This window comes from Sinohyriopsis cumingii, chromosome 5 (assembly GCF_028554795.1).
Source record: "Sinohyriopsis cumingii isolate HCF-2022 chromosome 5, ASM2855479v2, whole genome shotgun sequence".
NCBI lineage: Eukaryota > Metazoa > Mollusca > Bivalvia > Unionida > Unionidae > Sinohyriopsis > Sinohyriopsis cumingii.
The window spans coordinates 47,444,308-47,469,927 of NC_142965.1; the positions used below are offsets into that span (position 1 = coordinate 47,444,308).

At 35.8% G+C, this 25,620-nt stretch overlaps 1 protein-coding gene across 2 annotated transcripts in view; it reads right to left on the bottom strand.

The window, feature by feature from the left end:
* LOC149799099 (rab-3A-interacting protein-like) overlaps positions 1-25,620 on the bottom strand; it is a 102,309-nt gene that overhangs the window by 42,799 nt on the left and 33,890 nt on the right. Inside the window, exon 1 of one of the 2 annotated variants that reach the window (XM_089958086.1) lies at positions 8,776-9,143. The exons of the other annotated variant lie outside the window; for it this stretch is intronic. Coding sequence (XP_089814212.1) covers positions 8,776-8,849 — 74 coding nt within the window. The 5' untranslated portion in view covers positions 8,850-9,143. Of the gene's footprint in view, positions 1-8,775; positions 9,144-25,620 lie in introns of those variants that run through there. 2 annotated transcript variants of the gene reach the window in all.

Genomic DNA, 25,620 nt, shown 5'->3' on the forward strand with positions numbered 1-25,620 from the left:
GGTGCAGGAAAACCCATGTTAGCCTAGCCAAGCCAAGGCTCAACCGACAGAAGTGAGACGTGATTGATCTGTAACGGCGAACACCTCAGAACGTTCAGCCACCCAGACCACCATCCATTCTGGAGAAATAGTCACAGATTTTTTAAATGCTTATTGTACCAGCCATATGAGGTTAGATCGGCATAATTTTCAGTCAGGAAAACTTGATATCATATCAGTCTTTTGACGAAAACTGAATGTCAATCTGACTTTCCATTTCAGAGTAGCAAGATAAAAAATTTCAAGACAGCAGCCAAGATGTCCAGAATGACACTTTCACCATTTTCATTTATTACCAACTAGACATCATAAGCAGTCTTCAGCTGATAAACCAATGATAATATAATATGTCATCTAGAAAAAGATTTTCAATACTGGACATCAAATCAGCACAAATGATTCAAAGACCAACTAGACACCATAAACAGTCTTAAGGTGAACCCTTGATGATAAAACTTTCCTTTCAGGAGGAGTGGCAATACTAAGACTTTCATGATGGCTGCTGTAGTGTCCACATTGGGCATCAGATAAGCACCATTTGAGGATAAACTAGAGATCAGAAATTGTTCAGTGAAACCCCAGTGAAACCCCACTGTCGATACAACCATCCACTGAGGCAGAAAAGCAAAAACAAGATTTGAAGATGGTCACTGTTGTGGCTATACTACATTGCCAGGCAGAATCATTTTCTTAAGGGCCAACTAGACATCACACAAAATCTTACAGTGAAAAAACTATCACAACATAACCATCATTCAATAGTGATAACAAGATTTTCAAGATGGCCATTCTGAAGCCATATTTGATGTCTAAGCATTACCATTTTTCAATTAGCACCAACCAGACATCATAAGAAAAAACATTTATCAGAAACCTGATGTTGTCACCATTCATTGGAAAGAAACAACCAGAGATCATATGAAGTCTTCTGGTGAAAACTATGTTGCTGTGACTTTCTGTTTAGGGCTCAGGTGAGTAGTGATAAAATGATTTTCAAGATGGCTGTCATATCAGATGTTAGACTGCACCATTTTCATTCAGGACCTGCTAGACACATTTATAAGCCTTAAAATGAAAACCAGTTTGATATGACAATCCATCCAGGAGGAGTACCGGTAGTCATAAAAACTATTTCTACATGGCTGCTGTTGCATCCATAAAACATTTTCATTTAGGACCAACAAGACTTTGGGGTGAATGTGCGTGTAATGTTTTATCGCATTTCTCCAGGTAGTTTAGGAGAAGTAGCAATAATGAACTTGTGCTAATGGATGGATGGACATCAAATGATGACAGGCCATCCAATAAGCTCTCTGGTCTATGACTAGTTGAGCTAAAGAACGAAAAATTCCAAGAAATATATTGATTTATATCAACTGCACTCTTTCAAAAACTCGACCTCAGCTGGAACATCTTTTCGGGACACTTCACAAGGCAGAATGGTTGATTTTATTAGTTTTACACTGCGAAGGAGAGTACATGAAGCTTCTAAATTAATGAATTAATGAATTTGCAGGGGGAAGATAATATTGGTACTGCCACCATGGTGATATAGTAAAACAACTTTCTTGTCCATTTAGGAAATACATCTGCCCATGTATATCAAATATTTCATTTTTAGGCTGAATTCATTTTTCTTCTATTTTGCCTCTCTCCATGTCGATGAACGTATCTTAAAATATGTCACCATGCACTTACAAGCCTGGCATTCTGCAAAATTTGAAGTAGCAGGTAAAATTTTTAAAATAACAGGTTTTGTGGGTGCTGTAACAGTGGCTGCAGTAAAAAAATTTTTATTAAACTAGGGAAAAATGACCTGACTACCAACACTTATGGAAAATGCCCTGTAAGAATGAAAAGGTGTCCAAACCCCCCACTAAAAAACAAATTTATTATTTAAAATAATTTCTAAACAAGTACATGGAAGTATTAACTTATTTCAAATAGGTTTTTCCAAATAAATAGTTAAAATTAAAAATTTTAACTCTTCAAACTCACAATCATGTATGACAATGAAGAAAACTAGGATGGGTTTGGGTTAATTGCAAAGCAAATTATGGAATTTTGGTGCACTTGCTGATCCAGCCTGATCTGGGCAGGATTTAAACTGCCATACTTATTGTGGCAAATTCCAGCCTGCTAACAGAGCCATCACTTATCTACTAACAGTTAGGCACATATCTGATACGAAAAAAGTCATGTTTACTTCTATCAATCCCTGGTTGAAAAAATTTGAATGACTGAAGTTTAATCCCGCTTATTCTTTGGCTGGTAACAACGAACCTCTAAAGTAGATAATACCCACCCTGTGAAAGGTCTGAATCAGTTCTATAATGAGCATACATGCCCACATCCAAGTTCACAGACAAGGAAGGGCAGAAAGGCAACTCTATAGTTAAGTACAACTCTATAATTAAGCAATACATCATGTTTCCACAAGGCAAGTAGTATATTGAGAGCAAATTCACTTCCTTCACTACACTCTAGTGGTGCCATCCTGGTGATACTTCCTGAATAACAATTAGTGGGGAGAATATTTTTAGGGAACCAAAAAATGCTAAGGCAACAATGTAAATGGGTCCAAATCCCAAAATACCATTAAAAAACTTTTGTCACTTCTAACTTACAAACTATTCTTCAACATTCCTAGGTGTCATGACAACTATTACCCTTTGTAAAGTACTTTTGCAGGCATTTTTGTAAACATGATACACCTGTCTCAACAAAGCCTGAGGGTGGACTGACTGGGGGTTATCTGTGGATGGGGGTGGGTGGATGTGGGTGTGCACGCATGTGTGCATATGTGTGTGTGTGTGAGCAACACTTTTAAAAGTAACAAAATCTTGTATGAATAAGCAAAAATAAATATATAAATAAGGTTTCATGAAAGTTTTGTAACTAAAAATGTTTTGTACAAATAAATATTATCCTTGAATGAAACTTTCCCCATGATGATTATACAAGAGGCCAAAGTTTCATTACAGACCAGACAAGGATAGAAGTCACAGAGTTTATTTCCTTTTAAGTGACCCTTACCTATACATGTAAATGACTCTGACCTTGAGACAGAGGGCATGCCTGTGACATGAGACACCACATCTGTTGTTATGATATACAAAATGACTAAAATTATTTTCAGTGTTTCAAAGTTCATATCCTGAATAAGGAAGCAAGTCAGTGATTTACATTCCCTTGCTGTGACCCTGTCCAAGGGGCAAGAAGCATGACTGGTATGCAAGACACAATCTAGTCAGTATATACATCTAAAATTTTACTGAAATAGATGGACAGCACAATAATGTACAACCTACGATGGGCTTATACTAATAATTTAGTTGCCCACTGGGCTACCTGACTTTAGTACACTGTAGCTCCAAACCAAGGATTCAGGTAGTCTCTGGGTTTCAAGGTACAGAATTTGTTGGACCATGTCCTCACAGAAGCCACCCCTCTTTAACAAGTATTGTGGAACATGATGTCCCAACTGTGAAAAAGTGTAATGAGACATCACTACTGTCAGACTTGCACTGACTTGATAGCAGTTGACACAAACTTATTTCCTATGCCCTTAAAATTCAACAACATAATTCCACTGTCTAAGATAGGTATTGTAAACTCTTGATTGATACCAACAAGAGAGAGAGACAGAGGAAGCCAGAGAGACAGAGAGTGTGTGTGCACGTGTGTGTGTGTCTACAGCTATGTACATTAATGGCATTCAATATAATAAACATGTGGACTTGGAAGTTTCCAATAGCTAGAAAAGAGAAGGTTTTGCTGAACCACTTTTAGCTGACCATGTTATTTCACACAGTTTGCACTGAACACTATTTCATCCACTTGCCTGACTGCTCCAGTGACCTAAGTGTTTAGTGTCTGCCCCGGATGTGGGAGGTCATGTGTTCAAACCGTGGCAGACTCATACCAAAGACTTACAAACATGGTACTAGCAACTGCCTCATTTGAGACTCAGAATTATGAGGTCAGAGCTAGGACTGGTCGGCCTGGTGTCAGGATAATGTGACTGGGTGGGACATGATGCTACATGTCTGCAGCATGATGCACCAGTGCTAGACATCAATATAAACTGCCACACTGCAGAAATTGTGGCAATATAACTGCAAAATTGTTAAAACTACGTTAAAATTCCAAATCACATCCACTCATTCAATTGCTTAGTGTGCATCTAAACTTTGCACATTTTAACCATTTGTAAAAAAAATTTAAAGTAATTATTTTTTAATTGCTGCACTATCCTTTACTACCCTGCTTTAAGACTTGAGTGAAAACTTTTTGGCATGTCAATACTGTGTCGTTTGTGCATGCACGGTAACCAACAGTCACAAGACACAAGCCTTGAACTGTACTTATTATTCTGTGCCTCACTTGCTCATGATATCATCAGATATGACCAGTGGTCTTAACTTGAAACCTTTTTTTACATTAACTAAATGGGTACCCAATGGCTCATTTTATAACATGGGTTATTATCAACGGGTGGGTTAGCCATTATCTAACAAATTCATCTGTGGAAATGATAACATTTATTTTTGTGTGATGAAGATCATTTGCAATGTCAAATGTACGCAATACATGTATTAAAAATACACAGTAAGAAAAACCCTAGCAAGTGCTGTACATAACAAAACTATGCAATATGTAATGTGAGAGAAAAAGAAACAACATAACAGTATTAGAACAGTCTTAGAGAGACAATTTAAAAACTCATCAGGACTTTTTCTCATAACCATCAATTAAATATTGACAAGCTAACAAAACCTTTTCCTTCATGAAGTCCAAATGCCAATAATCCCAACAATACTAAGCAGACGTTCAATTCTACACTATATGAAAGATGTACCATCCCCATACAAGTCGGGTACAACTCAAACAACACTGACCCTGGTCTGCTGTCGCAACATGTGCTAGCAGATCATGGTTGATTTTGTTTATTCTACTGTCTAATCCTACCGAACTGCATAGACTGACATCTGCCTGCACATTATGCAATGACTGATCTATGTTCTGAGCAGCAGGATATGTTTTATATGAAGTTACACAGACTGCATGCAGAAATTCATTATAAACCTTCATGGGGCATACATGTAATATATAAATCTGTGTATCAACACCATTTCTGTATTGTCTTTAGAAAGAAAAAAAATTATAATCTCTTGGTACCAAAAATTGAAAAAGTTTTCAAAAGAATATCTTCGCTTAACCAAAACGTATATGCAAAATTAAAGTATATGAAAAATTAATGTGGCCACAAAAGGGAGACCCACCCAACAGGCTTATTTGATTGTAGTTACATGATACCCAGTATAATTTAGTGGAGGAAGAACCCAGGAAAAACTCAGAAGAACCACCAACCAACATAAAGCTACTAGCAAGCTATCTCGCGTTACTTACATTGGCTGAATCCAACACTTGAACCATCCCCAAGAGAAGTGAGATCGTAGTGATTATTAAAAGTGGTGCCTTTTACTGTTCAGCCACCTGGGACCCCAGGCTCATTTGAGCAATGGAGTTAGAATGTTCACAGAAAAATCTATTATAAATAATGTGTAATTATGTTTTGTAGGTTGCCATATGTCATGTAAAAGCAAACTACAATGTATCAAGTCTGGATCATTGTAATTTGTTGGGAGTTGTCAGCAAAACAAATAAAAAAACACAGACCCTGATCTGTTTGCACATTATCTGGTGGCAGATCTTGGTATGTTTAGTTTGCAGCTGGATCAAACTTAAGCACAAGTACAGACAGTATGAATCTGAATGGACTCTCGTGCTTGCTACAAAATTCTAAAAGTCTTGACAAACACTAGGACTACTTCAATCAGTATCAATGAAAATCTTTTTTTTGAAAACTCAAATAATGTTTATACTTCCTTATAAGCCTGATTTAATTGCAAACACAGACCCTGATCTGATGTTGCATAATGCAATGGCAGATCTGGGTCTCTGCAGTCTGCAGTTGGTTTCAACTTATAAAGATGATAAATAAAAATGAAAAAAATCTATATTTTGCAAAGACAGAAAAAAAAATGAATGGCTGCAGTAGGGGTTTGTGGGGTTTATTGTCATTTTCCAGCACATGACAGGCTGGATACACGTTGCACCCAGTATAGTTTGGTTGTGGGAGAACCCAGAAAAACCTTTGGAAGAACCACCAACACAAAGAAGACATGCAAGCTTTATTACCTACATTAGCCAAGCTGAGACCAAAATCCACATGGACAGAAGTGAGATGTTAGTGATCATTAAAAGGGGAGTGCCTTAGACCACTTGGCCATTCTTTACTGCAGTGGATAAATTACTTACATAATGCACTGGCACATAAATGGGTCCGTGTTGTTTGTTCTATAGATTATGGGTCTGTGTTGTTTTTTCTACAGATTACTCCCAACAGGCTGCACCGACCCATATCTGCTGGTACATTACAAGATATAAAATCTAGGTCTATGAAGTCTACAGTTGGATCTGCTTTATAAGTGAGCACACAGCAGTTAAATCTTAAATTATGATCAAGGAGATTTGGGTAGCTTGTGACAGATAGTATCTGCAATAAAATCTTTAAGACTCTGAAGTTATTATCATTCATCTAAATTCAACCCTTTGTATACGACACCAAATCCTGACCAACTCGTGACACCCTGAACCAAAGTTAACTGACCGGTCAAGACAGATCACTCACCTTACTGGGTAACTAAACAGAACATTCAATTAGACTCGTGCATAACCATAGATGGATTCTATACCCAAGGCATTTTTACCCATGTCCCTGCATACAGCTAGTTTTCACTATTTTTTAAAATCCTACCGAACCCATGATATCTTGATTCCAGACAACTGACCGGTTAAAACAAATAATTTGCCAGGTAAATGAACTGAATATCTAATCAGACCTGTAAATAATCACTGCTGGATTATCTGCTTGATAGATTCAACACATGTCTTTGCAGACTGCTTCTTTTCAGTTTTGGAAAACAAATCATCTGTATGCCTATTCCGGCGCCATTAGGTAAGTGACAATAAATACATAACGTCAATGAGAATGAGTAACTTTATTAGTACACATGTCAAAAGATTAGACAATTTCTTCAAAGCAAGACCTTCCTAGTGTATACGTTATCATAAACCTAAATGACACTGAAAAACTTGAGTCTCTCAATCCATTATGGATGCAAAAAGGATATTTAAAAAAATATAGCAATGGTTCAAGTCACACACTTCATTCCTTCCTGTATTTTTAAATTACCAAATTTTCATGAAATAGAACTACAAGTGACATGAAAATATGCAATATCAGAATGTCATACAAGTTCCTACCTTATGCTTAGGGAGTCATGGTAGCTCAGTTTGTAAGGTTTGAAACTCATAGTACATGGGTCACATGTCTGATACCTGACCAGGTCAGCCTTGGTCGACTGCCTTGTTAATATTGTCCTTAGGAAAGACACTTAGGTCTCATTTCACAATATTGTCCATAAGATGCTAAAAGTGCCACAAAAACCAACAAAACAAACAACCAATACCACCTTATGTCTATATCACCTACTGATCAGAGTAATAGAATTTAAGTTTTACAACTGATAGTGGCCAGCGTGTCCCTTAGGGGAGAGAGTAAAAAAATCCCCTTCAAGTCAGAACTGGGGGTCAGATTGAGTAAAACACATACCTTGTTATTAAAAGTGGGGATCAAATGAAACATCTGGGGGTCTATGATGCACAGATGAGGGTAAAGGGAAAGAGTGATGGTAACAACAAAAATATGTATTATTTAAGAAATACTCAACAAAGGTGCCAGATTAGATCTGTCAATAAACAAGTGCTTACAGAATACCTTCCACCGAGTGCCTGACAATAAATAATCTGACTTAAACTTATGTCATTAAACAACACCAAAGTTTCATAAGGATATCTCAAACAGTTTGTAAAACAGTAATGATCAAGAATATGATGGCAACACATGGACAGCAATTTGTTCAAAACAACCTGGGATAACTCTTAAAATGCAGATCAGACAAGGTCAGTTCTAGTCATGATATCAGAGGATACCAAGTTTCATTATGAAAATACCTCAAACAGTTAAAGAAAGATGACCTGAAACAACAATTTTCAGATGGAGCCCAAGAGTGGCCGAGTGGTCTAAAGTGCTCACCTTTCCCAATCACTACCATATCACCTCAGTGTTTGTTTGCGTGGGTTCAGGTCTCATGCCATGCCAATGAGGGTATGTGAGAAAGCTTGCCAGAAGCTTCCCGTAGGTCAGTTGTTCTTATCACGGTTTCCCTGGGTTCTTCCTCCACCAGTTATATTGGCTGTCACATATAGGTCTTGTGCTGAGAAATGGCATTAAACCCCAAAACAAGCATTTTCAAATATGGTGAGGTAAGTCTATAAATACTAAAGACAAATCTTACAAGGGACACAAATGACTGTCATGACAAAAATGCATGTAAAATTTCATGAAGAATTTAAGAAGATAAAATTTAACCAAGGAAGAATTTGACAGGTGGACATAAACACTCTTAGAACTATTAAAATGCTTATCGGACAGGCACCAATTTTTACTGGACACATCACATTCTGGTCGTGATACAAGAGCATATGAGGTTTCTTAAATGTATCTGAATGGACTATTGAGATATTAAATTTAAATTACCAAAACCTGACTCATGGGGGGGGGGTCTAAAATAAAATGAGTATGAATGTTAGTTGTCACTGACTTACCCATTACTGCCTACATAGCTGCCACAGTTTTCCTTATGTTCCTCCACTATGACAAACAGAGTTGTGTTGATCATGGTCAATCAATCTCCTAACCACTGCCTCTTTTTTCCAATGGTACAAACGACTCAAATGTGTGTCAAGTAGTCTTATTACATTTATGCATTACAGCAGTATATACTCCCTCTTCCACCTTCTTGCATAGTACATGGGTAATGACTAATGATAATATATCCCAAAACAGGAAGACCTGTAACTTGATCCCAAGCAGAAATTGTTTAATGTTTAAGAGGTTACAAAATCCTAATTTTTCGTTCCTGCATGAGACCTGTCGTGAAATCCTGTCAACAAATAATGTCCAAGCAGTTGAGACGTATGATGCAGTCTGGCAATGTTAATATATCTATACCAGGATATAGAGCATACCTGAGTACCACAGGTACAAATAGATCTATTATTACCTTTATGGTTCAGGGCAGGGCAGGTATTGTAAACATCCAAATGTAGTCTGTTAACTATTCCACCAACAATGTAATTTTGACAAGGTCAGTGATCTAATGGACTGTGCTGCTCTTAGTATCCCAAGGGCAGGGGGGAATTGCATCCCCCATGTGGTGGAAAATAATGTGATACTTTTGTTTGCTTTGACTGTTTTGCCACCTACACTGTGTCATTATCAATGCACTATATTCTTTTCCTTGGGCATCATTATCAAAAGCAATTTATCAGTTTTTCAAGATGCCCACAGAAACATTTACTGTTCTATATGACATTCTCATTTAGTTTTAGTTAAAATATTTCAAATTTTTCTTGCCATACAAACTGGGTATAATTTGCAAGATCTTTAAACACAACCCACCAAAAAAATAATACCATCTGTCGTCATTAATTCAACCTAAAAATTATTGTTAAACTTACGAGAGCCCATGAGTGACACTGCATTCCAAACCAGCCGACTACAACAAATATGCCAAAAATCTTGTTTTAAAATGGGAATTAACAGCCATCTTAAAGTTTGATCACTCTTTGTGACTTTGGTCACTGATAGAACCAACTTAAGATACTCAGATATGAACAAATGTGTACTAAAAATACAACTAACTAGCAGATTTTTTGTTTACATAGTTATGATTTGGGGAACATGGATACACAACAGAGTCCCTCTCTCTCTCTCTCTCTCTCTCTCTCTCTCTCTCTCTATATATATATATATATATATATATATATATATATATATATATATATATATATATATATATAGCAAGAGAGAGAGAGCGAGCACTCCAGTGGCCTAGTGGTTAAAGCATCTGTCTCAGATGCGGGAGATCATGGGTTCGATCCTTGGCCAAGTCATATGAAAGACTTATAACAATGGTACTAACAGCTGCCTCGCCTGGTGCTCAACATTAAGAGGTTAGTGTTAGGACTGGTCGGCCTGGTGTCAAGATAATGTGACTGGATGGGACATTATGTTAGGAAATCATGTTACATGTCTGAGGCATGATGCCCCAGTGCTAGACATCACTATAAACTGCCACACTGCAGACATCATAGCAATATGATTGAAAAATTGTTAAAGTTATGTTAAAAATCCAAATCACACATATATATATATATATATATATATATATATATATATATATATAGAGAGAGAGAGAGAGAGAGAGAGAGAGAGAGAGAGACAGACAGACAGACAGACAGACAGACAGACAGAGACACTAACATGCATTATAATGAAGAATGGTTACACAATTGGAACCTGCTAAACTCCCACCAGAATTTTCTTGCTTCTGCTTTTATCATTTTCTCTGATCCTTATTAATATTAAAGTCATCATCATCACCATCATATTTATTACTATTATTATTAGTAGCAGTAGTAGTATTGTATGATCGTAATTTAAAATTGTAGATACTGTCATGCAAGTGGTACCATATGATAGATTATAGACAACAGATCATCTGGGAAGCACTCAGGGTCTATGACCTGTTGAGATAAAAATCACAGGTGATAAGCAATTCCTCGATATTCACATCTTAATAGGACGATCATAACATTTACCAAGTTTCCACTGAAATTTGTGAAACAAGTTGCATTCCCAAAATTTTGTCATATGCTGAATTCAGCTGCAACATGCCACAAAGTCTGTTAAAAATTGTTGGATCAAATTTATTTGACAACATGTGCATCTTCCGATGATGTCCAATCCATATAAAACTCTTTGACTAGTTGCACAAATGAGATTTTGTCATAGACTGCATCACACTAGAGAATAAACTGGCAATAATGGCAACAAAAATGGTGGATGCAAAATGATTTGTTAATATGCTCAGCATCAGGGGTTGACCATAATATTCATCAAGTTTCACAGCAATCACTCAAAATCTGAGGGATTTGATGTGCTTAAAAGATTGTCATACACTGCTACAGACAAAAACTGGCAACAAAGTGAGTTTTTGATAAGTGCATCTTTAGGTAATGATCATAACATTGACCAAATTTCATGGTAACATCAGAATACTATGAGACTAGTTACACTAATGCTAATGTATCCTAAACAAATGGACAGACTCGAGGATTATTCTATACCTATATTGATATTGAGGACTGACTATAAAAAAATAAAAAAAAAATAAAAGAGTAAGAAGCATAATAATAAAGATAACAAGGATCGCCAATGTGAAAGAAATAAGTACAGTGAAAAGTTTCTGCATATTTTCTGACTCTTTGTGACAAAACACTTATGTTGATCCACAACGAAAAAAAAAAAGTTTAAATGTGTCAATCCAATGTCTGACCTGTAGGATAAGCTAATACTTGATTTCCTTGCCTAACTGGAAATGCAGAGTAAGCAACCACTGGTAATACAGAATAATGGTGTTATCAGTGAGAGGTGTCAAATTAAGTGATTGTCAATCTTTTTGCAAAAACCCCCCCACCCATTTCTTCAGAGCCTCACAACCACATTTTGATGAATTTTGATACCCTAAAAACAAATTCTGGTAACCCTCTATGACCCTAATTTGGTTGCGACCTTGGGGTTAGGAACCACTAGTATAGTGGGTTAGGAATGAGATAACACAACTGTTATATTTTATCTGCATTGTTTGTTTGTTAGGTTTTCTTTAATTTCTTTTTAATTTAGTTACATATTGTGGGTAACCAACATTGTATCCAGTTGCTGACCTTATCCAAAACCGGCCACAAATTTGTAAACAACTTTTTATTCTAAGGGCAGCGATCAATCTTAAGCAGACTTAAGGATATTGTATTTTTTTAAATAGTTAAATTGGACTACATATCTGATTTTCATCATGTGCTTTATAGTAACAATCTTTCTAGAACAATGAACTTGATCCTCGTCTGGGATTTTGTTTTGAATCTTAGTTTGTTATATAACATGCTTTCTGAAAAATCAGTTATTTGTGCTTTAAGATCTTGGCAGAATCAAACATATTGTTTTGTATACAATAATTCTTTTTGGGCTGGAATTTATTTCTTCAAATTATTTAATTCATATGATATTTCTATGGATACAGAGTGCTCAGGAAAAAAATAATATTCTTGGACAGAGACATTCACTCAGATTTATAGTGAATTCAACCCTGGAATTATATTACTGTGATTCAACAAAAGACTCTTGGTACAACAACATGATACAGGCCACCACAGGCACATCAACACTCTGGCACTGAATTTTTTTTAAATACCACTGAGAATTATTCAGAACTTTTATTTATTAGGACTTGTCTAAAATTCTAGGCTTATTTGGGATTTAATTCACAAAAGTAAAGTTTTTTTTTTTACACTTTCACTTTGTATTCAAGAGAAATAAATTATTTGTTGAATTTTACAAAGCTTGTTTCTTCTCACTCTTTTCTATTACTTGATTTAAGACCACAGAGTCATAATACAACAAAAATGTCAACTTTTACAAGTGAGAAAATCTTGAGAAAGCAGTTTTACCAACTTATTTTGATCTTTTTTATGGCATTATCCTGCATAAAAAGTAACGAGAAAACAATTTTCAATTAATTGCTGGGTTTTATGGTAATATATTATATGTATGCATCAATATAAGCACTAGAACAAGACCCACATACGAAACAATTTAATAGTTTCTGTTGTATTATCAGTTTATTGATTTGGAAACAGTACTATATATACTTGTCTATAAGTGAGTCCAACTGCAAACAATATAAACCCTGATCTGCCATTACATAATGTGCCAGCAGACCAGGTCTATGTTGTTTGTTCTACTGATTACCCTTAACAAGATAGGCCCAGATATGCCAGCAAATTATGCAATGGCAAATCTGGGAATGTGCAGTTTGTACTTGGTTCACAACAATATGCAGGTATACATGGTATTTAACATATTTTTTTGTTTTAAGAGGAAGATGTGGTAACGTTGGCTTTATCTCTCGATCAGTGACAAGAGGAAGCAAACTCCCAAATTAGTCCAAGTGTCTTGGCTTCTAAGTACATGTAGTTAGTTACTAATTTACCACTTCCAGTCCGATAAAAATACATTCAGCATGAATTTGATTTTAAAAGAGATACAGAGAGAGGTAGAAAAAATAGAGAAACGCTAAACTGGTTAAAAAATAAATGGCAGGAAGTGTTTTACTTGCCATAATTTTCATTACATATGAAAGAAAGGCAATTAGTTTAATGCATACTGCTTTAAAAAAAAAAATCAGTATAAGAATGACAGCTAATTTGCTGTTCTTTATTTCAACTGCTGAGTACTTCCACCCAACCATCATACACAGCACTGGTTCCCAACCTGTGTGCCATGGACAACAGTGGTACTGCAGGCTTATTCTAAGGAACCATGAAGTACAACTATTAGCATCTCTACAATTTTTCTTAAATCTAGGAATCATCACACACAAATAAGTTGCGAACCACTGATATAGAGCCCAAAATTTAGTCGGTACTGGGCCTGAACCCTTGAGCTGCATCTGATAATCTGAACTGTCTGCTCTTTATTAACTCATGAACCCCTGGCACCACATTTGTGCATCAGGAGATAGTACCCTACTTCCGAGCTTTCAACTGTCAAAGTCATTTAAGACACACCAAAATGGGTGGTAATACAGACATGTAGAGAGATGTAGCTCTACGAAGATACCAAATAATCTGGACTTTGTACTCGCATTACAAAATACAGAGGGAAAAACATAATTTTTTAGACCTGATTTTTGTACACCAAAAATTCACTTGTCATTGCAATCAGATTTTGTGTCCAGCTTTAGACCTTTTGGCCTCAGTTCCAAGGCAGACTGGTCTGAACTGCATACAGACAGGTGAACCTTTGCAAGTTGAGGATTTCAAGTAAAAAGTGCCCAGGACACAAAAATGATGGGTCCAATAAGCAACAAAAATAAAAGAAGAAAAAAAAAGAGAACTTTTACCCTTCTGCACATGTGCAATCGAAATAGCCAATGAAAAACAATGTTTCTAGCACAACTAGGCACCAGGCCAAGCAGAAATCACTTGGATGCAGATTTTTGAGGATGTATTTAGAAGCGGCTCACAAAATGTGTTTCCTACTTGTATTTCGGGCAAAACTGACAAAAATCTCCAGGGGTTAATGAGTTAACTGGTTAGTTCAAGGCTACATTGGCCATACTCTAGGTCACAACTAACAAGTGGCATTTTTAAACATATGTTCCGTCAGTGATATCTGGATTGCATGTTTTTTGTTATTTGACAAGCCACAGGCTATTTTGGTCATGTTCTAGTTGACAATTAACAAAGTGGTCAATCACTATACCGGATATATAGTGCTTAAATAAAAAGCCCAATACCCCACACTTTTACATGATTATTTGAATACAAAATTAGAATTCTAATATTTGTTGTTCACCTAATGAATAGTGATGCCTACAATCAGACATGGCATTTGCTGATCATGACTGAATGCAGTGCTGTGTTTGGAACCATTTTGTAAAAGAAGTCAAAATGCAAATATTGTAACACTAAATTAGTTTACCTCAGACAACTTCAAATTCAGCTCAACTCTAACTCACAAGTTGATCATAATTCCCAAATCTTGTCAAGTCCAAACTGCTCACTAAATTTCCATTTCTATTAATTAACTGTTATGCAAGTGCTCTTGAAAAAATAACATAATACAGCAAATGTACAAAGAACATGGCATAGAACAGGGAATAAACCAAAGGCAACAATATTTCAAACAAATCACGAATGCAAGCATGATGAATCAATCTTACAATGCTGTAATTCAATCTAAATTGGATAATTTTTTTCAAGCACTGGCCTGGGATAAATCTTTTTCTGCAAATTAGGTCCATCTAACACTATGTTTTGGATGGCATGTGACACCAAACAGTGTAGAATTAGGCAGAGTAAAGCAATCTATTTTATATCATTTAGTTCATCCATCTTTATTAACGACTTTACACCCCAAATGCAACTCAAATCAAGTGTCGATTTAGTATGCAGATCTGATAAAGGTAAATATTTTTTAACAGTATCAAGCTTGTATTATATGCACCCAGCCCAGAGTAATCATACAATAATAAGCTTGTATTATATAGACCCAGCCCCAAATAATCCCTCAATAATAAGCACTCATTTAACACATTATTGGGTATATTGTGCCAAGGAAATGGGATCCAGCAGTCAAAGCTGATTCTCTACCAACTGAACTACCATGGCACCCCAACTGTCAAAGAGAAACGCAAATTACACAAACTATTCCAATATGCAAATATTACCCTTTAAAAGAGACTGTTTAATATATAATTACCAGTCAATTAATTTTTGTTGCATTAGTGGTATTCTCTGGAATGAACTGGTATGGTTTAAGTATTTTATACTTGTATATTAAGATATCATCAAATCAGGTATAAAAGTGCACTTTAACTCACTCTAGTTTGATTCTGCCTGTTTGCACACCGCATACCACATAAGACTGCAAATATTATAACATACATCAGCCTGCTTAAAGACAGGAATAAGTTGGGGACCCCTGAGTGTGTGTTCTAATGTGCTCACAGCTACGGATCACTGCCATCTCACCTGTCTTCATAGGTATGAGTCTCGGGCTTGGCCAATGTGGGTACGTGAGAAAGTATGCTAGTAGCTTCTCGTGGGTTGGTGGTTCTTTCTGGGGTTTTCCCGGGTTCTTCCTCCACAATTTATACTGGCCACCATGTATAGCCTATCTTGTGCTGAAAAATGGTGTTAAACCCTACAACAACAACAACAACAACAGGAATAAGTGAAAAACACAAGAATTTTTTTTGAGGTGAAAAAGTAATGAATGTTTATACAGTCATATTTCCACAACCTGACACAACCTCAATTGAACTTTTTGTTTTTGTTTATTCTAATGAGTACTTTTTTTTTTGCAATACATGATTAACATGAATTCTGTGGAATACTATTTCCCAAATGCTCTGCTGCTGCATTATCCAAAACCCTAGGATAATCACCAGAACAAGAACAGTAAGTCACTATGACTTTAACAACAGGTCACAGAGGTGATCCATATTACTGATATAAAAACACCAATAAGATTTCATGACTGTTTATCACCATTTAAACACACTAGTGTCTTAATAGCTGAGATAAATGCAGAAGCCTAACATAAACACTGGAGGGTGAAAAGTAGGTCAATGTGATCTACTTTTCCCAGTGAGAAGTATCGTCCAAGATGAATATATTCATTCCAGTGAGTAGTACACTCTAAGAGGACTATAGATCATTTTCAGATACTATCTGTAGCTGGCCAAACTTATCCCAGAGCCGCATCCGGTACGGTCATGCACATTTGACATAGGGCAACTCGAGTAAGTGACCTACACCTCTTACATGAATAGAATATTTGTTATTTTAGATTGCCACAGATAGTAGTAAACAATAATATGCCATCCCACAAGTATAAGAGTTGAACTGTACATTTTCATCAAGTATTTTTAACAATAAATGAGTATCTATTGCTTTATGTTACTGCATCGTGACTCTCATCTTAACTCTGCCCCCCCCCCATGACTGCATGGTAATGAATAATCCAAAAATAAACAAGTTAACTTGTCTAATTAGCAGCAAACAATGAACACCAAAGGCGGCACATCATATATTGAGCAGATTCTTCAAAGATTTGCCATTTAGTTAATAAATTAAATGGGAATGAATGTGAATCCCAAAATTGCTTATGATACATTGGATTGGCTAAGGAATTTGCTCTCTCTCTTTCTTTAGTTTGCTAACTCCTTGAACAAATATGGATAATAATAATGAGTTAACTCATCCTGCAATACATTTGCAACAGCCAGTTGCTTCAGTACTATCAGCTATGTGTAACTCATGTGGCTTCTCGGATTGGGCTTGGGATCTGATTACGTTGGCATTGATAATGCTGTGTTCACCTGTATGCATCCATCCACTATGAAATTAATTATATGCAACAAAGAGATTTGTAAGTCCTCATGTTTTCACAAGTATATAGTCTTGAAGAGTCATCTAAATACACATAGATTTGTACAATTTGAAATTCTGGTCACATCGGAAATTCGTCCGCCCACCCCTTTCCTTTCAGAAATGGATCATCCAACTTTGTAAATCCTATCCAGAACCTTGGCCTGGGTAGGACAAATTCTGAGGGACCACAACAGTCAGGGGGTCCACCGTTGTTTCAATCTGTGATTCACTGGCGCCTACTGGATAACTTTTCATAGGGCCCACAAATCCTGTTCACTGTTCTGGTCCTCTCTGATGCTTTCTGATCTCATATCTACTTTTCTGTTATAGGCAGATTACTAAACTATTCACTCAAGATTTTTAAACACTATTTCTGTGAAGGGTGTACAGATGTCAAACCTTTACAAATTTGTTTTGAAACTTTCTTCACGAACATACACTATGTTAATGACAATCGCTTAAAAGTTGCCCTAAGTTGATTGCACATGCATTAAATATTGGAGTGGAAAATCCCAAATTCGTCTTCCTGAAAATGGTCTATATCCATATAGTTTCAACAGTGCAGGACTCAAACTAGCTTACAAAAATGCAACAGTTTTCCTTTTGGGGGCAAAAGTCAGTTTTAAGTAGTATAATTATGCATTTTGTCTTCTAATTTGGTGATGACCACATAAGAGAAATGGCGTGCCCTTTATACCATATATTCCCTACCTTATGTCCCTTTCATCCATTCAAACTGCATATCTATGTAGAGACCCAGGAGTGAATGCCTCCTAGAGTGGGATACAACATTTTATGCCTATGGCAAATTGTGACAAAGAACACATTGCCAGTAATTGGTCCCACTGTCCAGCTGGACAAGGTGCCAACTAAACTAATTGCATAATCATCTACTGCATGGATTGTTTTAAATGGCAATGTGGTTTGACAGATCAAATAGATTATTATGGTCCATGGTTTGTGTGCCCAACTGGTCATAAAAGGATACATTTTGGTCATTGCTTCAAATGAGCACATCTGTATCATATCATGATTAATTACCACCCAAAAAATGGTATTAACAAATAATTTAGTTTCTTTTTAGTTTCCAATAAATCATCAAAAATTGAAAAAGACCAAAAAATTACTACTACTACTACTACAACAAATAATAATATTACTAATAATAATATCTGCTAATCTCACACAAGGCTCTTAGGTGCATACAATATTCCATGTACACAATATTTATAAAAAAAAAAGAAAAAGAACTGTATTTGTTGTCTGCTATCAAATAAATATTTCACTGAAAATGTGTAAAGTACATACATCTGTACCTGTACATCACTGCAAAATGTAACTGATTTGATTCAAGAATGCACATATAACAACAAAACATGAAACTGCAGCAATATTCAGTGACAGAAATATTGCATATATGTTTAGACAGTTGAAACATCCTGCTTTAAACATGGCAAGACTGCCAGCTTGCTTAAGTTTAAGTGATAACCGATTCCAGTTAGTAGATCTGTAAATATAAATGACTCATTCAATGCAGTATTACTTGGTTTTGTAAATTTCAAACACTGATGGCTGATCATACTGGATGTCAAATGGCACCGTTTTGATTCAGTACAACCCTGACAACATAAGATGGTGAAACGTTGATGGTGATATGACTTGAGTGGTCATATCTGATATCAGATCAGTCCAGTTTTCATTCGAAACCAACTATACAATACAATAAGTCTTCTGGTGAAACCCTGATGTTGATATGACTATTTGTCATATCTGATATCAGATCAGTCCAGTTTTCTTTCCAAACCAACTATACAATACAAGAAGTCTTCTGGTGAAACCTTGATGTTGATATGACTATTGGTCATATCTGATATCAGTCAGCCCAGTTTTCTTTCCAAACCAACTATACTCAATAAGATGTCTTCAGGTGAAACCTTGATGTTGATATGACTAGTGGCCATATCTGATATCAGACTATGGGATAAAAGTGTATGAAAAATTTGATGGCAATCCTTGATGTAGCTTAAAAGAAGTAATGGTAACAAACTTGTGCTAATCATGGATGACAGATGGACAATCAGCCCATAAGCTCTTCTGGTCTGTGACTTCCGAGCTAAACCATGGACATATGATGCAAGCCTGATATGAGAAGGGTTTAAAACTGCTGTCTTCACCCTAAATGCAACTCTAAATGCAATATTGTCATAATAATAACAATTTTCATAATATCTGTGAACACATTTTAGAAAGAAGTCTGTGTAGAAGCAGAGTGGGCTTCCTTTGCTATGTATTCTAGACAATTTCTTTCTATTAACTGTCAAGTTTTGTCTGTGTGAGTGTGTGTGATTTGGATTTTTAACAACACTGTAAAAAAATTCAGTCATATCGCTGTCTGCAGTGTGGCAGTTTATTGCAATGTCTAGCACTGGGGCATCATGCTGCAGACATGTAGCATGATGTCCCACCCAGTCACATTATCCTGACACCAGGCCGACCAGTCCTAACACTAACCTCTTAATGCTGAGTGCCAAGTGAGGCAGCTGTTAGTACCATTTTTGTTTGTCTTTGGTATGACTCAGCCGGGCATCAAACCCACAATCTCCTGCATCCAAGAAGGATGCTCTAACCACTAGGTCCCTGGAGTGGTTAATGTCAAGTTTTGAAGCCATCTCTAATATTCTTCAGTGATAACAAGATTTTCAAATTAGCTGCTGTGGTACAAATACTGAATGTCAGCTTGGCACCATTTTCATTTACGGCAAAGTGGACATCATTATAAGTCCTTTGGTGAAAACTTCATGTCATAATGATCATCCCATTCAGGGCATGTAGGGTCAAGATGATTTTAAAGACTGGAATCGTGCAGACTTACTGGATATATGACCATTTCATTTTCAACCAAGTATCAGTCATAAGAAGTCTACTGGTGAAAAATACACATCAATATGACTTTCTGATCAAGTTCAGTTGCATAAAAAAGAAGGATTTCCAAGATGATTGTCAAGGCGATTATATTGGATGTCATTTTATATTATTCAGAACCATCCAGATATCTTTAGAGTAAGTCTTTTGGTAAAGAAGGCTCTTGGTGAAAACCCCATGAGTCCATCCATTCAGGTGTAGCAATAACAAGATTTTCAAGATGGTCACTGTTCTGGCCATACTGGATGTCAGGTCAGCACCAGTTTCAGTTAAGACCAATTAGATTTCACAAAAAAGTATAATTAGGACCAGCAGCAAAATGATCCATACTGCAACTGTATCTCAAATGAGTCAACAGGTCTGCAAATTCCAAAATTGGCAGGAACCAATAAATTTAAGTGACCATAACTTCAATTACAATTACAAGCTTTTTACATCATGAAGTGGTGGCTAAAAATTACCCCCTTTTCCTTGATTCTGATTAACATTTGTTTCTTCAGTAGGGAACAAACCTATTCTATTTTACAACTTTTTTCCAATTTCAGGGTAGCATAGGAAATTTGCCTTGCAGCAATATAATGGCATCAAGTTGGACCCATTTTTATTTCAGAACAGGTATCATATGAAGTCTTCTGGTAAGAAACCCCATGTCAATATGGCTGCTGCACGCTTAGTTCATTCATTTTTTAGTTTTTAGTTTATAAAAACATTCAAAAAACGTTATTTTATTCTAGTTTGAAATTTCAATATTGTAATGTTTTGCTTACTTACTTAAGTGTAAACCTCCTTTAAGTTCTCAACCAGAAGTTGACTTTAACCGCCATTCGCCTTGAGTAATAAATAACAAAACATGTTGTGGAAGTTTATTAATAAGTAAAACGACATTGTAATATTAATTCATTAATTATAAACAAATCAAACAAAATATTATAGCACAATTTATAATAGATAATTTGAAGTACAACATGAAACCAAATTATCTCCGTCGACAGACTATCAGCCGTCTCCCACTGGGTGTGGGTAAAGTGTGAATGTGAAAATGTAAAAGTGCGAATCGGTAAAATGTGAAAAAGAGAATGCGAAATAGTGGATAAAGTGTGGTAAACAATGTGCAAAGTGATGTAAATAGTCCATTCGTTTCGTCACCCTACAACAATCCAGGTTTGTGAAAATTTGACAGTGGGGTAACTAGGGCTGTACATGTATTTCATGTTCTAACGGGTACCTGGTTACCCATTAAATGGCACAATGGGTACCCGGGCAAAGTTTTACATGGTTTTTGACAGCCCAAGTGAGTAGTGACAACAAGATTTTCAAGATGGCAGTTACTATTCCAGCAAAATTTTCATTCAAGACCAATTAGACATTATATAAAGTCTTATGGTGAAAACCCCATGTCAATACGCCTATCTGTCTAGGAGGAGTAGTGACAACATTTTCAACATGGCCTCCATGATGTTCGTCTTTGAGGTAAGATTGGCACCATTTTTATCTAGGACCAACTAAGAATTAAAATCAGTCTTATTGTGAGACCCCATGTCAGCATGTCTTTCCATTTTGGTGTAGCGATAACAAGATTTTCAATATGGCTGCCACATCAGTCATAGTGGATGTCAGATTGGCACAATTTACATAACAGGACATAATAAGAAGTCTTTGAGCAAAAACGTCTTCTTGATATGACTTATCTGTGCGGGGCAGTAGAAATAACATTTACAAAATGACCACTCTTTCTACCATATTTGATATCCAATCAGCACTATTTTCATGTAGAACCAGCTAGACCTTAGGTTACATGTGTGTATAAGCTTCATGGAAATCCAAGTAGCTTAGGAGAAGCAGTAATAACAAACTACTGGACAAATGGATGATGGTGATGGCAGACAATGAAGAATGGACAACTGGCCATCCCATAAGGTCCCTGGTTTATGATCTGAAGAGCTAAAAGGGCATGGTGGAGATCCTTTGCAACTACTAGTATAGTTTTATCATGTAAAGTTTTGAGAACTATTCAAAGAACATGTACATGTATTACTACTGCCTGCTGTGTAACTGTATATCATAATATTTACAGCAGAGCTAAAATCACAAGTGATGATTACAAATAACTTGCCTTAGGGGACAAAGTGAAGGAAATGAAATATACCTGACACACATTAAAATGCCCATCTCTTGCATAATTATGATGATCTTCCATGCTGTCATTTTACCATTACGGGGAAACTGGCCCAGCTTTCACAATTTAATTATGGCCTTTGTTTTTCAATTTGTTATCCATGCTTTTTTCTGAAGTGTCAGGAATACTGGTTCAGCTGCCTGTTTGTCCATCATATCTCCAACAGTGCTAAATAACCATTCACTAAGCCTGGTGCAACAGTAGCCCCATAATGAAAAGTGGTGTACAGCATATTTTGTTTCCAGCTCCAACTTCCCCTGGGCTCTGAGGAGTCAAAACGTGCAGTTACTGCCAACAAAGTATATTTTTCAATGAAATTTTTTATATGCTCCTGAGAATCATGGGCAGTTTTTAGAGAAGATGATTTCAGACATGCATCCAACACTAGTCTCCATGGTGTCTTTATTATGAATTAACCCCTTGATCCAACACTAGTACCCATGGTGTCTTTATTATCAAGGACTTAACCCCTTCATCATCTAGCTTCCCTTTCAGTACTGAGAATCCATATTTTGAAGTAATTTCAACTGTTTCCATATTTATTTCTGTCAAAGCAGATTGGTGGTTGAAAGTTGGGTATCCCTATACCATCTGTATCAATCAACCTATCTAACCATTTTTTGTTGACTGAAATAATATCAAAATAGGTCAGTCAAAAGATCTATCTTTTAATAGTGGCTTTAGGTTTTTATACACTGTTGAAAGAATGGACAAAAATACATAATACTTTTTTTTATACTTATGACTGCATGTAAGAGTTACTCATTTTCCATTAATATGCCTAAACAAAATTCATATCATCAGAAGTGACCATGTCTGGAATAGATACTCTAATTGGATCATTCAACATCATCAGAAGTGACCATGTCTGGAATAGATACTCTGACTGGATCATTCAACAGCATCAGAAGTTATGCTGGTTTAACTTTCAAAGAAAACTTTACTTGAGCTTATAACGCAACTCACAAGAAGGTTTATAAATATTAAATAGAAATGAATAAGTCATTATTGCTGGCAGCAACAAATGCAAAAGTAGCATAGCAGAATTTTGAACATGGATTGCAACACTGATATTTAAATGACAAGGTGAGACACTTTTATGAACAGGTATCTATCTGTGGCCTCGGATTGATTTTAGTATCATTTGCTAGTATTAGCAGCATTTGTAGGAAAGGTTTAATGCTTTTATAAATCCATTTATAAACTAATATTACAATAGATTTATATAGGTTTATTACGATAAATGCAATCCATCCACAAAGTCTGGTCAAGTAACCGACTCCAGAAGAGATGTTATTATGCTAAGTCCATTATTCTTTGAGCTACAATGACACTGTCCTTTGATCCCAATATAAAAAATTGGCCTCTTCCATACTTTATGTACAAGACCATTGTCAAGATATATCTTTTAGAACTTAGGTTATTATGTTAAATGCTTTTTTTCTTTCAGCCACAAAGACATGTACGTTTCACATTTTGACTCCCAAACTAAATGAATTCTTTCTTACTCAATGTGTAAGTCATCCGCAAACTTCAGTGAATGTGTATGGTCGAAAAGCAATTTTTTGGGGATATTTAAGACACCATTTTCAGTTTCAAGCCACAATGACTCTGATGTTTGATCTTCTGTCCCCAATAGGCTTCAGCCTTACCTCAAGCACAAGTCAGCCAAGTTTAGTCCAGGTCTGTGATGCAGAACTAATGTTATTATTTGGAAATCATGTTTCTCCTTTCAGTCAATGACCTTGACCTTTGACCTCAATATCATCTGACTTCTGAGTTTGGTAATGGTAGATTGTAGAAAATGTGTGTTAATGTGCAGACACAAAATAAGGAATAGATGGATTTATGGCTGGTCATTAAAAAAAATCATACATCATACACTATATCCTACGGCAGGCATATAAAACATAGGAAAAGTACCAGCACATCCTGTTGTACTTTATATAAAAGGATCAAAATCCTTTTCCTCAAGGTTACAATTGACGCAACAAAATTAATATGGATCTTTTCCCAGAAAAGTATGACAAGATATGACAGAATACAGATAGACGGATGTTTTTATACCTGTATGTGATAAGTAAAAAATATAGATGCAGGAGATTTGAAATTCCAGTGCAATGTTTTTTACTTATGTACAGGCAGTTAACAAATATACTTATGTACACTTAAATTTTATATCAGTTCAGTGTTTTATTTCAGTATTCAGAAGAAGAGGATGAAGAAGTAAAAAAGGGAAATATACAAATCTCTGACGATGTCATTCAGTGTCTTTGGGAAAATGATGAATGACATTATGTTGTGAAATCAATCAGACATCCTTCACTAATTTGTCTTGCCTGGTCAGATACAACTAAATAAATCAATATAATTAAAACGTAACTGTGCCCTAACCAAAACGCTGAACCTGCATTCAAGTTAAAGGGGTGATATTTTATACAACAGAACAATACAAATGTACAATTAAGAAAGAAAAAAAAAATCCACAGGTGCACAATTCATTCAAATATTTCATTTCCAAATTATTTCCTTTAAACACTTTTCACAATTATATTTTAATTTAAAAAGCAGCATTTCTGTGGGTGTGTAAGACAAGTGACTCGTTGAATCAGCTCAGTGCATTTAAATGATTCTTGTTGTATTAGCCTGAAGCAGCTGTGGGTGTCACTCAGACAAACCTGAATAACTGTGCCCCCATCTTCCCACAACATTTGGAGAATATTAAAATAACAAATATGCAGCATGATCTCCTTGGGTAATTTAATTATTACACCAAAACAATTATAGGCTTAGAAATGGTTTTGGTTTTTCATTTAATTATCCACCAATCTACATGCCCTGCAAACTTAGGTTTAGTTTAATGGTAAGATTACGAATGACCATCATCACCTATGAAACATGTGCAGTCCTAAGCCTTAGATAAATTCAGCATTTGTCATTGTGTCATTCTCTATGGAATTTTCTTCAATAACATTTTATTTAAAAGAAAAAGTTGCCAGGTATCAGATTCCACTGTTTGCAGAAAGTCTATATTGTTTTTATACTTCAAACTGAATTATGATCTTACTGGTAAAAAAGCATGAATAATTACAATTTAAGCTGATGGTTCTAACATTAATAATTAATAACAGATTGGTTTCAGGTAAAGAAATATGTGTAAATTTGTTCTTTGTGAATTGTAATGTTATAGTACATCATGGCACGCACTCTTGATATTCTTGGTATCAGGCAATGAAAGACAATTTTTTAACTTGAGGTATTAATAACTTCGATACCATTACAATAAATAGAAC